Raw genomic sequence first — 13957 nt, forward strand, 5'->3', positions numbered from 1 at the left:
CCACACAGTGTATCAGACCTGTGTGTACAGTAAATCCTCATGGTCTCACCTGCTCTCCTGGGCCCGGCATGGTAGGTCAGGGTCACAGAGGAGGACCTCTGCTTAGGGATGGTCAACAGGTTAGCATTGGGCCCATTGGACAGAGACCCCGTGCTGGAACACACACACACACACACACAATGGCACTTACTGCTAGAACTAATGAGACAACATCAGTTAAAATGCTTCCATATTCAATCTACACCATTATAAAGATGAACTTTTTCACACCTACTCTTATGTATAAAGATGAACTTAGAGAAATGTTACATAGCATACAGTAACACTAATTATATGACTAATTTGGTGCTCAAAGTAAGATAATGAAAATCAACGTTGAAAATGTATCCTTGAAGAAGTCAAAGATCCCTAAAAGATCAAGTGAGTCATCTAAACAATGTTAGAACAAAGAGAATGAAGGAATGTTATGGTCATTATCTGTTAGGCATATCAGCTTACAGAGCTTGACCACTACTGCCCTCCAGTGGATATAAAGGGGAACCACATCTTCAGGGAGTTTAATCAAAGACACATGGTAACAAAGAAAGTGTTGCTGAGGGAGGGCCTGCTTGTTCATATCAGGGTAAAGATGGGGAGTGTGCCATGTTGAAAATGACCTGACCTTGAAAGATATTCTCCAGTACGTTTCTATACCTTTTAGCCAGTAGTTCTGAAAGTAGTGCCAGTGTGCAAAAGTGGTCCCTGAAAACACCGTACTACCATGCAAATGTAATGTCCAGATAGGGCACCAAGTCATTGCTCTCTTTCTCTCTCTACTGTGTGTGTGTGTCTTGCTAGCTGTCACTCAAATGGTGAAGGGCTGAAGCTCATTGGCTAAAACTCTAATTGTTAGGGGGCTAGTCCACATGGGGGTAAATGTAGAGAAAATGGCAACCACAGCTTCCAGAAAAAAGTCACTTTCAAACTAGGGATTTAGTGGCTAATTGAGGTAAGACAGTAATTCTGCTCATAGATTATGCATGTATGAACTACACATTGACACATCCAGCCGAAAAAATACTTATTAGTCGCCAAATTACCGGGGCATGTCTTTAACCTTTAACCTGGTGTCTGAACTCTGAAGTCCCACCTGTGTGTGATCGTACCTGGTCATATTGCGATCAGGGTGTGTGTGTGATAATGTTGAGGTCAAGGTGTGTGTGGTCGTACCTGGTCATATTGCGATCAGGGTGTGTGTGTGATAATGTTGAGGTCAAGGTGTGTGTGGTCGTACCTGGTCATATTGAAGTCACTGTGTGTGTGTGTGGTAATGTTGAGGTCAAGGTGCCTGTTTCATCGTACCTGGCCATATTGAGGTCAGGGTGGGGTCCCGGTCTCTTGCCGTTGTTGCGTTCCCAGCGGGAGGAGGCCGACTCCAGAGGGGGGAGAGGGGAGGAGGTGGAGCCGCGGCAGAGTTGGGGGGTTGGTAGGCTGTTCCTGCTGCTAAGACCCTAGGTATGTGGAGGGGAGGAGGGAGACATTATTACATTATGGTCAATGATGCTATAGCACAGTCAAAGGCAGATCTATATTCAGCGCACCACCAGGTTACACAGAGTAGAGCAGGTGTACAACTAAAAACAACAAAACTAAGTCTACGTAACACTGGTGAACACATAGAAGAGGAACATTCATTAAGAGGATAAGATACCATGTATAAGTGGATAATGTGTTAGTGGATAATGTGTTAGTGGATAATGTGTTGGCCTGCTAGTCTCAGCAGGCTTCTGTCTGTGTGTTAGTTATGACCTGCTAGTATCACATTCAGAAGGCTGCTGGAAGGCCCACCTTCAGGGGCTTCCTGTCGCCCCTCTCTGCAGGGTCCTCCACCTCGGTACAGGGGTAGAAACCTGGGAAGGGGGTGAAGGGGTTGACCCTGGGCCGACAGGAGCCAGAGAAGGTCCCCATGAGGCTGCTGACGCTGCGCAGGGACGAGACGGTGTGTGGCGACAGGGACGAGTCCATCAGCAGGTCAGACACCATGTTCCTGGCCTCGTTGATGACCGACAGGTCCACTCCGTTACCGCTTACCGCTCCCTGGGGACATGGAGGAGACAAGGGGACACATGTCAGAGAGATGCCTCATTCAGCAAGCACAACACAAACATACAGTAGATACTGTACTAAAGAGAGCCTGGTGTCCTTTCCTCATTCCTTTACACTGTTTCTAATGAACCCAGAAAGGATTTAAATGACCAAACAAAACCTTCTGACGGAGAAACTCCTTCTTAATTGTCATTGTTTCCTTAACTATGGACTTATGAAGAACGTTAAGCGAAGTTGCTATTCCTCAAAAAGATTATTGGAAATGTTCTTATGTTACTTCTTATGTATCTACTTAAGCAAAAATTGAATTAAGTCATTTAATTTCTTCTTGGAATTCCCAGATAGCTAAACCCCTGTCTTAAACACATGGCAGTGAAAGAATATGCTAATGGCAGCTATTGAACATGTTCATTTGACTCACAAACTTCATCTGAAAGTTTCGGTGTTAATTTTTTTTGACCCAAGTTCATATTTTAGACCAGTAATCCCAATTAAAAATATGCTAACATGATTGCCATTGCTAGATAGACAGCTAGCTGGCTGGGTTGCCTAACGACAATCATCTGAAGATAGTTAAGAAGTTCATAAGAAGACATCTGAGAAGTTCATGAGAAAATCATTCTTAAGACATTTTTGAGGATCTGCACATATGAACTTCTTTTCTTCTTGTTAAGAAGCTTCTTACGTTTTTGCGTAAAAAGTGTTTGGTGAATCTGGGCCCAGGACATCTACAGGTATCACACATACGCAGGTAGACTGTCAGATAGCTGTAACAGGACACTGCTGGCCTCATTGTGATGGGGCTGTATTTGTCACTCCTCCTCTTACAGCAGTGGAGGGTAGTGTGAAGGGCAGACAGGCTCGGGTGCTGAGCCCATGGCATTGATGCTGGGTAATTGAAAGGCTGTTTGGACCAGTGATGTCAGTAATAAAGGGGAGTGGTGCTGGCTGGGCATGGTGCTGGCAGGGCATGGTGCTGGCTGGGCATGGTGCTGGCTGGGCATGGTGCTGGCTGGGCATGGTGCTGGCTGGGCATGGTGCTGGCTGGGCATGGTGCTGGCAGGGAATGGTGCTGGCAGGGAATGGTGCTGGCAGGGAATGGTGCTGGCAGGGAATGGTGCTGGTGTGTGTGCCTGTGTGTGGAGTAAAAGTGCAGTGCTAGCACTTCCCTGGCCCAGTGACGACAGCTAGGAGGCTGTGTGTATGTCATGACGCTGACGGAGATCCTGCCTGCACCCCTACCCCTCTTCACCCTGCCTATCCTACTGACTGCTGCTGTGCTGATAGACCCCATATAAAATACTAGAGGGTTTGGAGAACTAGGCTGCTTTTGAAGGCCCGGCTCTGTGGCCACAATGAGTGGTGAGTGATGAGTGGGGCAGACGTCAGTCAGAGGAGCACAGCTTCCTGTTGATCTACCTGTACAGCGTGTCTGCAAAACACTGTTGACCCCAACAGGATGACAACACACAACCAAGGCACAAAATCACACACACACACACACACACACACACACACACACACACACACACACATACACACACACACTTACAAAAACACAGATGCTTCCATTTTACAATGCATAAAGACCTAGCATAAAATGTGTGTCAGCGATTTGACAATAAATTGAAACACAAGGCCAGTATACTAGATTAGAAAGATTATGTGGAAGCTCTCCAAAATGTATCGAGATAAATCTGATTTCCTAAAAGGTTGAAGTTAGTTACTCTCTACTTATTAATTCAAGCCTCAATTCTTTGAAATATGACTAAATTACAGTTACTACACTAATACTATTTTCAGTCAGTACCCTCTTTTACTTACATTTTGTCAATTCAATGCCCTCTCTGGGAAATCTAATTCACTTGTGAGGATTCTTGTTACCCTATGAGGGTTGATGATCTATAGTTGTATTCATGTTATTCAAATTCAGTCCATGGATGGATTGGAAGTAAAATATGAAATGATCCCCAACCCTAATGTGAATGATAGAGCACATGTGCAGTCTAACAGTGATATACAGTATCCAGAGGAGTATATTCTGTCTGTGTCTGTCTGTCTGTGAGAGAGTGAGAGAAAAAACACACTAACCTGATACTGGGGCTTGTACCACTGTTTCAGATCCCAGTCCCATAGGATCATCTGAAAAAGAGAAACAGACATCAGTCAGGAGGCCTTGCTAGGACGTGTGCGTTACAGATATATAACTCAGCAAAAAAAGAAACGTCCCTTTTTCAGGACCATGTCTTTCAAAGATATTTAGATTTTTTTTTATTAACTTCACAGATCTTCATTGTAAAGGGTTTAAACACTGTTTCCCATGCTTGTTCAATGAACCATAAACAATTAATGGACATGCACCTGTGGAACAGTCGTTAAGACACTAACAGCTTACAGACGGTAGGCAATTCAGGTCAGTTATGAAAACTTAGGACACTAAAGAGGCCTTTCTACTGACTCTGAAAAACACCAAAACAGCCTGCTCATCTGCGTGAACGTGCCTTAGGCACTCTGCAAGGAGGCATGAGGACTGCAGATGTGGCCAAGGCAATAAATTGCAATGTCCGTACTGTGAGACCCCTAAGACAGCGCTACAGGGAGACAGGACGGACAGCTGATCGTCCTCGCAGCGGCAGACCACGTGTAACAACACCTGCATAGGATCGGTACATCCGAACATCACACCTGCGGGACAGGTACAGGATGGCAACAACAACTGCCCGAGTTACACCAGGAACGCACAATCCCTCCATCAGTGCTCAGACTGTCCGCAATAGGCTGAGAGAGGCTGGACCGAGGGCATGAGCCTTACACCGAGGCCTGTACTCTGGAGCGCGATCGATTTGGAGGTGGAGGGTCCGTCATGGTCTGGGGCGTTGTGTCACAGCATCATCGGACAGAGTTTGTTGTCATTGCAGGCATCCTCCTCCCTCATGTGGTACCCTTCCTGTAGACACATCCTGACATGACCCTCCAGCATGACAATGCCACCAGCCATACTGCTCATTCTGTGCGTGATTTCCTGCAAGATAAGAATGTCAGTGTTCTGTCATGGCCAGCGAAGAGCCCGGATCTCAATCCCATTGAGCACGTCTGGGACCTGTTGGATCGGAGGGGGAGGGCTAGGCCCATTTCCCCCAGAAATGTCCGGGAACTTGCAGGTGCCTTGGTGGAAGAGTGGGGTAACATCTCACCGCAAGAACTGGCAAATCTGGTGCAGTCCATGAGGAGGAGATGCACTGCAGTACTTCATGCAGCTGGTGGCCACACCAGATACTGACTTACTTTTGACCCCCCCCCTTTGTTCAGGGACACATTACTCCATTTCTGTTAGTCACATGTCTGTGGAACTTGTTCAGTTTATGTCTCAGTTGTTGAATCTTGTTATGTTCATACAAATATTTACACATGTTAAGTTTGCTGAAGATAAACGTAGTTGACAGTGAGAGGACGTTTCTTTTTTTGCTGAGTTTTACACACACACACATATAGTGTGTGCACATGCAGGCATTCATTAATCACAACCAACTATTGTTGTTTTATCATAAGAGGTGAAGTACTTCAACACATGCATCAGTTCTAATACAATAGGTCCACAATGAGAAACAGTCTATTTTACAGCATTAGACATAGTGTAACTGTTGTAGCATATTAAATAGGTCAATGAGAAACAGTCTATTTTACAGCATTAGACATAGTGTAACTGTTGTAGCATATTAAATAGGTCAATGAGATAGTGTTGTTACTTTATTCTAGTAGTTAACCTAAAGTAAACACATGATGGTATGATAGAATCAGGTCAAACAGCTTATATAGACAAATTACCAAACTGTGGACTTTCAACTGCTGGAGTGTTATTTAGGCCTACACACACAGAGAGGGCTATTGTGTCTAACTTATGCCTTTTGTAGAAAGGTAAAATACAAAAAGAAAACCACCGTAACCAGCCGACCACAATGAAACGTCAACAATGGTACTCTCAGATCTTATCTAGCCCCATTACGTCAATGACCAGCATTTCCACATGATCTGTCAGAGAAAAGTCACCAAACAGGAGCTCAGTCTCACACAGACAAACTGCTACTATGCCACGAGTGTTAAACTTCCGTTGTCACATACTGGGTCGTAGGTTTACTTACTACACACTGCAACAACTAGATCTACAGTAGGTGTTGAATTGATGTGAATTGGTCTAGATAGGCCTAGATCTACAGTACAACCTCTAGAACAATACCATTTTTGCCATTTGTTGATAGTATTTAATTCACTAGTTTGGCCTCATTTTGGACAGTATTTTCACTCCAATAAAACATTTTAAGTAGGATATTTCCTATAAATTAGTTTAAATTGTTTAACTACCACTTCTGGGAAGAATAAAATAACAGTAACAAACACCCAACAGTATCTGTGAATGATCTATAGTCTAGACAGAGCAGAACCGTCTGTCCTGAAGTAAGTGTGTCTTGGGAGCAGTTTGCCATCATACTGGGTGATCATTAGGTCTATACATGTCCTCTCAGGGAGGAAGGAACACACAGGTCAGTCGCCATGTTAAACCCAGAGAGCAAACACTCATTCCCTCAAGACTCAGAGAGCATGTATTCTTTCTACTGGCCACAAGGGGGTGTATTAGAGGCATGTGGATGGATGGACACACTTCAGCTCTCTCTAGTCTTTAGTCACAGACCACCTCTCAGACTTAAACACAAAAACACACAGCAATTGACATCTAAATAGACACAAAGCCCAATCCCAGGCAGTATAAGCCTAGTCATTATGTAAGATTGAAGTAGACCAGTATGCACTAAACTCAACTGTCTGAGAGGACAGCATATCTGGGGCAGTGGTTAGAGCGTTGGACTAGTAACCGAAAGGTTGCAAGTTCAAATCCCCGAGCTGACATGGTACAAATCTGTCGTTCTGCCCCTGTTCCTAGGCTGTCATTGAAAATTGGAATTTGTTCTTAACTGACGTGCCTAGTAAAATAAATCTTATAATTACACTGTAAATCGTTGATGCTTATTAAGTGTTAGCCCTGCACTACGTTCCAGTGAACTATGAAAACAACATCCTTTCTGCAATGTAAGAATTTATTATCCAGTGCTCTTTGTTTCACATAATTGTAAACGTTGACATTAATCCAACATGTAATCCTCAAAGACATTTGTTTCTTAGCTTTAACTAACGGAGTAAATAAGGATATCTTTGTGATTGCACAAGACCCTTAGTCTAGGTTGTGTGTTCAGTAGTAAACTGCTACAGAGTGTGAGAGCAGGTGTAGTGAGGAGTGATGCACCCTGGGAGTGTGAGTGATACCAGTGTTGTTCTAAATAATAATTGAGTATCAGAGACCAAGAATTGCGACCAGAGATCCTCTGAATGAACACAGAAACCAAAGCATTTATGTCAGGGGAATGTCATCCCAAAACATATTTTATCTGCATCAAAAGACACCAGACACAAAGAATACGAGGCCATTAAATAGGTTAGATTGGATGACAAATGTGTCTGTGCTGCGCTTCTATGAGAGGCCTCGTTCCTTCCTCTCCAATCAGAGACAGTTTCATTGATCAGACCGGGACGCTCCGTGTTTGTCATCAGAATCTGTACAACGCAGCCAAACATTTAGTACAGCAAATAAGCACTGCCATGGCAACTCAGAGGCCAGCAAACAATGCTTCAAACGCCATGGCGACGGGATGGCGGGTGAGGGCCGGAGGATAGATCTATCGGACGGCTGCTTGTTTACAGAGAGAGCGGGGCGGAGGAGAGAGAGAGATGGGTCGGAGGGAGAGAGTGGAGAGAGGGAGAAATGAGAGAGGGAGTGACAGAGGGAGTGAGAGAGGCTGCCATGGAGTGTAGTGGATGACGCAGTCGAGACGTGCTGCTGGCCTGGCTGTCAGACTGGAGCTAGGGAGTGTGTTCCTCAGACACGTGTGTCCCTCTGACGCTTTGTTCACACCTCTGTGAGCACGCACGCATGCACACACACGGCCTGTTCATATCTCTCTGTACACTATGTTCCTCTTCACCTCTACATGTAGTCTCATACGAAAAATGCCAAGCTCTGTTCACACATAATTTGACAGTGAATGTTACAGTTCCAGAGACAGGGGAAAGTGGGTCAACAGCAGAGTTCAATGGCCACAATACACAGGCCTGTTAGCTAGCCACTGTGTGTGTGTGTAACAACATTATGCACGCACACACACCTGCCTAATTACAGATTCACCAGTTTTTAGGTCAAAAGAGAGCATCATGTGTTATTCTTAACCAGAAAAAGGATTGTCATGAGGATGAACACATCCAAATAGGCTATACATACAAACACATACGTTTATGTAACATGGTACAATACTGTGTACAACAATACCAATGCAAATATGGAGGATTGTAAATCAAGCTGTGCTACATCCTCTCCTATTTTAACACAACTCTACTTGTAAATTGAAATGGAGGTAAACATACTGGAACATTGTTATCTGTATGAGAGGGTCACAATTGAGGCCTGATAAAGTCACAATAGTCACAATATAGTTACAATATAGGGCCTGATACAGTCAAAATATAGGGCCTGATATAGCCAAAATACAGGGCCTAATATAGTCACAATATAGGGCCTAGTATAGTCACAATATAAGGCCTAATATATTCACAATTTAGGGCCTAGTATATTCACAATATAGGTCCAAATATAGTCACAATATAGGGCCAAATATAGTCACAATATAGGGCCTAGAATAGTCAAAATATAGGGCCTAGAATAGTCAAAATATAGGGCCTGATAAAGTCACAATAGAGGACCTGATATAGTCACAATACAGGGCCTGATATAGTCACAATACATGGCCTGATATAGTCACAATACAGGGCCTGATATAGTCACAATACAGGGCCTGATATAGTCACAATACAGGGCCTGATATAGTCACAATACAGGGCCTGATATAGTCACAATAGAGGACCTGATATAGTCACAATAGAGGACCTGATATAGTCACAATACAGGGCCTGATATAGTCACAATATACACTGCGTGCACAATTATTAGGCAAGTGAGTATTCTGATCTTATCATTGTTTCTATTCACATTTTCAAACTCCAAACCATATTAACTTGAATGCTTATTGGATTGAATAATTTTCAGGTGATATGTATTTGTGTAATGAGGGAGGGTGTGGCGAAAGTGAATAACACCTTATATCAAGGTGTGCATAATTATTAATAAGCCTCATTACGTCAGGTAAAATGGGACAAAAAAGAAATTTAACTGACACTGAAAAGCCAAAAATGTAAAATGCCTTTCAGACGGATGTGACACCCTTTAAATAGCTAAACTACTGAGGTGTGACCACCGGACATTCAAACGTTTTGTTGCGAATAATCAACTGGGGCGCAAAAAAACGCATGGGGAAGAAAAAGGCACAAATTAACTGCAAAAGACTTGAAGAATTAAACGTCAAACTACCAGGAACCCATTATCCTCCAGTGCCACCGTATTACAGAACTGCAACCTACCTGGAGTGTTCAGAAGTACAAGGTGTCAAGTGCTCAGAGACATGGCCAAGGTCAAGAAGACTGAAACAAGACCACCACTGAATAAGATTAACAAGTTGAAGTGTCAAGATTGGGCAAAGAAATACCTGAAGACAGATTTTTCAAAGGTTTTATGGACAGATGAAATGAAAGTGACTCTTGATGGACCAAATGGATGGGCCCGTGGCTGGATCAGTAATGGACACAGGGCACCACTGAGTCAGGTGCCAGCAAGGTGAAGAAGAGGTACTGGTATGGGCTGCTATCATTGAGGATGAGGTAGTTGGACCTTTTCGGGTTGAAGATGGACTGAAACTCAACTCCCAAACCTACTGCCAGTTTCTGGAAGATTCTTTCGTCAAACAGTGGTACGGAAGAAGTCCTCAGCATTCTAGAAGGCCATGATCTTTATGCAGGACAATGCTCCATCACATGCATCCAAGTACTCCACTGCTTGGCTAGCCAGCAAGGGCCTCGAAGATGCCTGAATAATGACCTGACCCCCTTCCTCACCTGACTTAAATCCTATTGAGAACTTGTGGTGCCCTTCTCAAATGTGAGATTTACAGTGATGGAAGACAATACACCTTTTTGAACAGCATTTGGGAGGCTGTGGTTGCTGCTTCAGCAAAAATTGATCGTGAACAGATCAAGAAACTGAAAGACTTCATGGATGGAAGGCTCATGGCAGTTATTGAAAATAAGGGTGGCTATATTGGTCACTGAATATTTTTGAAAGGCCAAAAATGTTATAGAATTGTCATTTTGTGTTACTTATCTGTTACACTTACTCAAAAAATTGAGAATAAACAAGTTAGTTGAGAGAAATTATTTTTGTAATTTAGTTGCCTAATAATTCTGCACACTAATAGTTGCCTAATTATTCTGCACACTTATATATTTCCATGAGAAAGACAAAACTCACTTTTCCTTTGTTAAACATTCAGGTTTGAGGTTCAATAACATTTTGGATTGACTGAGAGCATTGTGTTTGTTCAACAATAAAATTAATCTCGAGTAATCCAATTTGACTAATAATTGTGCACGCAGTGTAGGGCCTGATATAGTCACAATATAGGGCCTGATATAGTCACAATATAGGGCCTGATATAGTCACAATATAGGGCCTGATATAGTCACAATATAGGGCCTGATATAGTCACAATATAGGGCCTGATATAGTCACAATATAGGGCCTGATATAGTCACAATAGAGGGCCTGATATAGTCACAATAGAGGGCCTGATATAGTCACAATAGAGGGCCTGATATAGTCACAATATAGGGCCTGATATAGTCACAATAGAGGGCCTGATATAGTCACAATAGAGGGCCTGATATAGTCACAATAGAGGGCCTGATATACTATAGTCACAATATAGGCCCTGATATAGTCACAATATAGGGCCTAATTACTAATATAACAGCCTGATCATATGTTTACAGCTCAGGTGAAATGTGGTGAACAAAAATATAAACATGCAAGAATTTCAAAGATATTAATGAATGAGTTACAGTTAATATGAAGAAACCAGTCAATTGAAATAAATTCCTTAGGCCCTAATCTATGGATTTCATGACTTGGTCACATACACCTAAACAAAAGGTAGGGGCATGGATCAGAAAATCAGTCAGTATCTGGTGTGACCACCATTTGCCTCCTGCAGTGTGACATGTCTCCTTCGCATAGAGTTGATCAGGCTGTTGATTGTGGCCTGTGGAATGTTGTCCCACTCCTCTTCAATGTCTGTGCAAAGTTGCTGTATATTGACGGGAACTGGTACACAATGTCGTACACGTCGATCCAGAGCATCCCAAACATGCTCAATGGGTGACATGTTTGGTGAGTATGCAGACCATGGAAGAACTGGGACATTTTCAGCTTCCAGGAATTGTGTACTGATCCTTGCCACATGGGGCCGTGCATAATCATGCTGAAATATGAGGTGATGACGACAGATTAATGGCACGACAATGGGCCTCAGGATCTCTTCGTGGTATCTCTGTGCTTTCAAATTACCATTGATAAAATGTAATTGTGCTCGTTGTCCGTATTTATGCCTGCCCATACCATAACCCCACCGCCACCACGAGGCACTCTGCTCACAACGTTGACATCAGCAAACTGATCGGCTACATGACACCATCTGCCCAGTACAGTAACTGGGATTCATCCGTGAAGAGCACACTTCTCCAGCGTGCCAGTGGCCATCGAAGGTGAGCATTTGCCCACTGAAGTCGGTTACGACACCAAATTGCAGTCAGGTCCAGACCCCTAGTGAGGATGACGAGTATGCAGATGAGCTTCCCTGAGACGGTTTGTGCAGAAATTCTTCAGTTGTGCAAACCCAATCCAAGTGGCTGGTCTCAGACAATCCTGCAGGTGAATAAGCCGGATGTGACGGTCCTGGGCTGGTGTGGTTACACGTGGGTCTGCTGCTGTGAGGCTGGTTGGACGTACTGACAAATTCTCTAAAACGAGGCGGCTTATGGTATAGAAATGAACATTCAATTCTCTTGCAACGGCTCGTGGACATTCCTGCAGTCAGCAGAATGCTCCATCAAAACTTGTGGCATTGTGTTGTGGGACAAACTTCACATTTTAGAGTGACCTTTTATTGTCCCCAGCACAAAGTGTATCTGTGTAATGACCATGCTGTTTCATCAACTTCTTGATATGCCACACTTGTCAGGTGGAGGGATTATCTTGGCAAAGGAGATATGTTCACTAACACGGATGTAAACAAATTTGGTGTATGAAACATTTCTGGGATCTTTTACTTCAGATCATGAAACATGGGATATTTTTGTTCAGTGTAATAAAAAAAGTTTTCAAAATCTCAAATAATTAATTGATTGAGAAGACCGAATTTGTTAGGTGTTTTGGTTCTTGGTGTGACCTGAGGTGGTTGAGGTATTTGTGAGGAGGGAGCTGTGTGTTGTGAGTGGCTGGGAGAGGGGAAAGTGTCAGTATGTGCGTTTCTCACCTGCCTGCCCCTAGCCCTGGGTTATGACAGGGAGCCGAATAACTCCACACTGACATGCTACAGCCCTCAACCGGGCCCACCCACCAACCAGGGCCAGCCAGCCAGGGAACAGGGAGGGAAGCACACCAAAACAACACCTTATAACACACACTGGTCCTGCTGCAACACCAGCCATATCCTTTGATGACTGATGGCTGCCTGGCCTTAACGGTCAATAACACCACCACAGTCAGCCACATCCCCACATCTAACTACTCTACTGCGGTCCGCAGACAGACTGCTTGCCACACCATAGACCAGAGTTCCCCAACTGGCGGCCTGCGTGGTTTTATTTGGCTCCCAAGTTTTCTGAGCAAAAAAAAAAATCTGTTCAAATTTATTTTAATTTTGGATATATGTTCCAAAGTATTCACAAACATAATCTGTAAAATATATTTATCTGGACAGTTTGTCTTTGATATTGCTACTATGAAAGTAATAATTTCACTGTATTGTTTACACCTTCTGTATCCTGTGCATGTGACAAATAAACTTAGATTTAGTTTGATATAGTGTGTGTTTACCAGAGACGGTAATGTGAAGAACAACATGACCTGCACCAAAATCAGATTAGGATACAGACCAAGGACTAGCTAGAGTATTTTTACCTGGAGTTTTTCGTTATTGTAGGCTACTACTTAGTCTTGAAATCTTTGGTTGTTTACTAAACTAGTCACTCTGCTTAGCACATGGCCTCACATGTGAATCTTTAAAGAGATGGGTGGGGCTAAGGTTTAAGAGGGTGTGAACAGGTGTCGACAAAGAAGAACTCTCCAGTAGGTGTACCAAAACATTCAATGGCCATTTCCTCAAAAGTGTTGTTACAAGTTTAGCAACTTTCAAAGCAGAATTACTTTCCCATTGTTCCTCAACTGCAGTGGATGATATACCACGTTTTACCTCGGAGTCTCTATGCTATCCAATGTAAAAAACACAATTTTACCACATAGAACCGAATCCAGGTGGTGGGTCGCATACACTATAAATACAGTTTAAGTCGGAAGTTTACATACACTTCGGTTGGAGTCATTAAAACAAATTTTTCAACCACTCCACAAATTTCTTGTTAACAAACTATAGTTTTGGCAAGTCGATTAGGACATCTACTTTGTGCATGACACAAGTAATTTTTCCAACAATTGTTTACAGACAGATTATTTCATTTATAATTCACTGTATCACAATTCCAGTGGTCAGAAGTTTAAATACACTAAGTTGACTGTGCCTTTAAACAGCTTGGAAAATTCCAGAAAATGATGTCATGGCTTTAGAAGCTTCTGATAGGCTAATTGACATAATTTGAGTCAATT

General features: G+C 43.1%; 1 protein-coding gene across 2 annotated transcripts in view; it reads right to left on the reverse strand.

Moving 5' to 3' along the window:
- Window positions 1–13957, reverse strand: part of LOC106562335 (cGMP-inhibited 3',5'-cyclic phosphodiesterase 3B) — an 88364-nt gene that overhangs the window by 13681 nt on the left and 60726 nt on the right. For both annotated transcript variants that reach the window (XM_045689273.2, XM_045689272.2), the window contains exons 2-5: window positions 4177–4227; window positions 1828–2076; window positions 1342–1490; window positions 50–153 (exon numbers count right to left, since the gene is read on the reverse strand). In XM_045689273.2, coding sequence (XP_045545229.1) covers window positions 50–153; window positions 1342–1490; window positions 1828–2076; window positions 4177–4227 — 553 coding nt within the window. The remainder of the gene's footprint in view (window positions 1–49; window positions 154–1341; window positions 1491–1827; window positions 2077–4176; window positions 4228–13957) is intronic.

The sequence above is a fragment of the Salmo salar genome, chromosome 11 (genome assembly GCF_965601325.2).
Source record: "Salmo salar chromosome 11, fSalSal1, whole genome shotgun sequence".
NCBI classification, from domain to species: domain Eukaryota; kingdom Metazoa; phylum Chordata; class Actinopteri; order Salmoniformes; family Salmonidae; genus Salmo; species Salmo salar.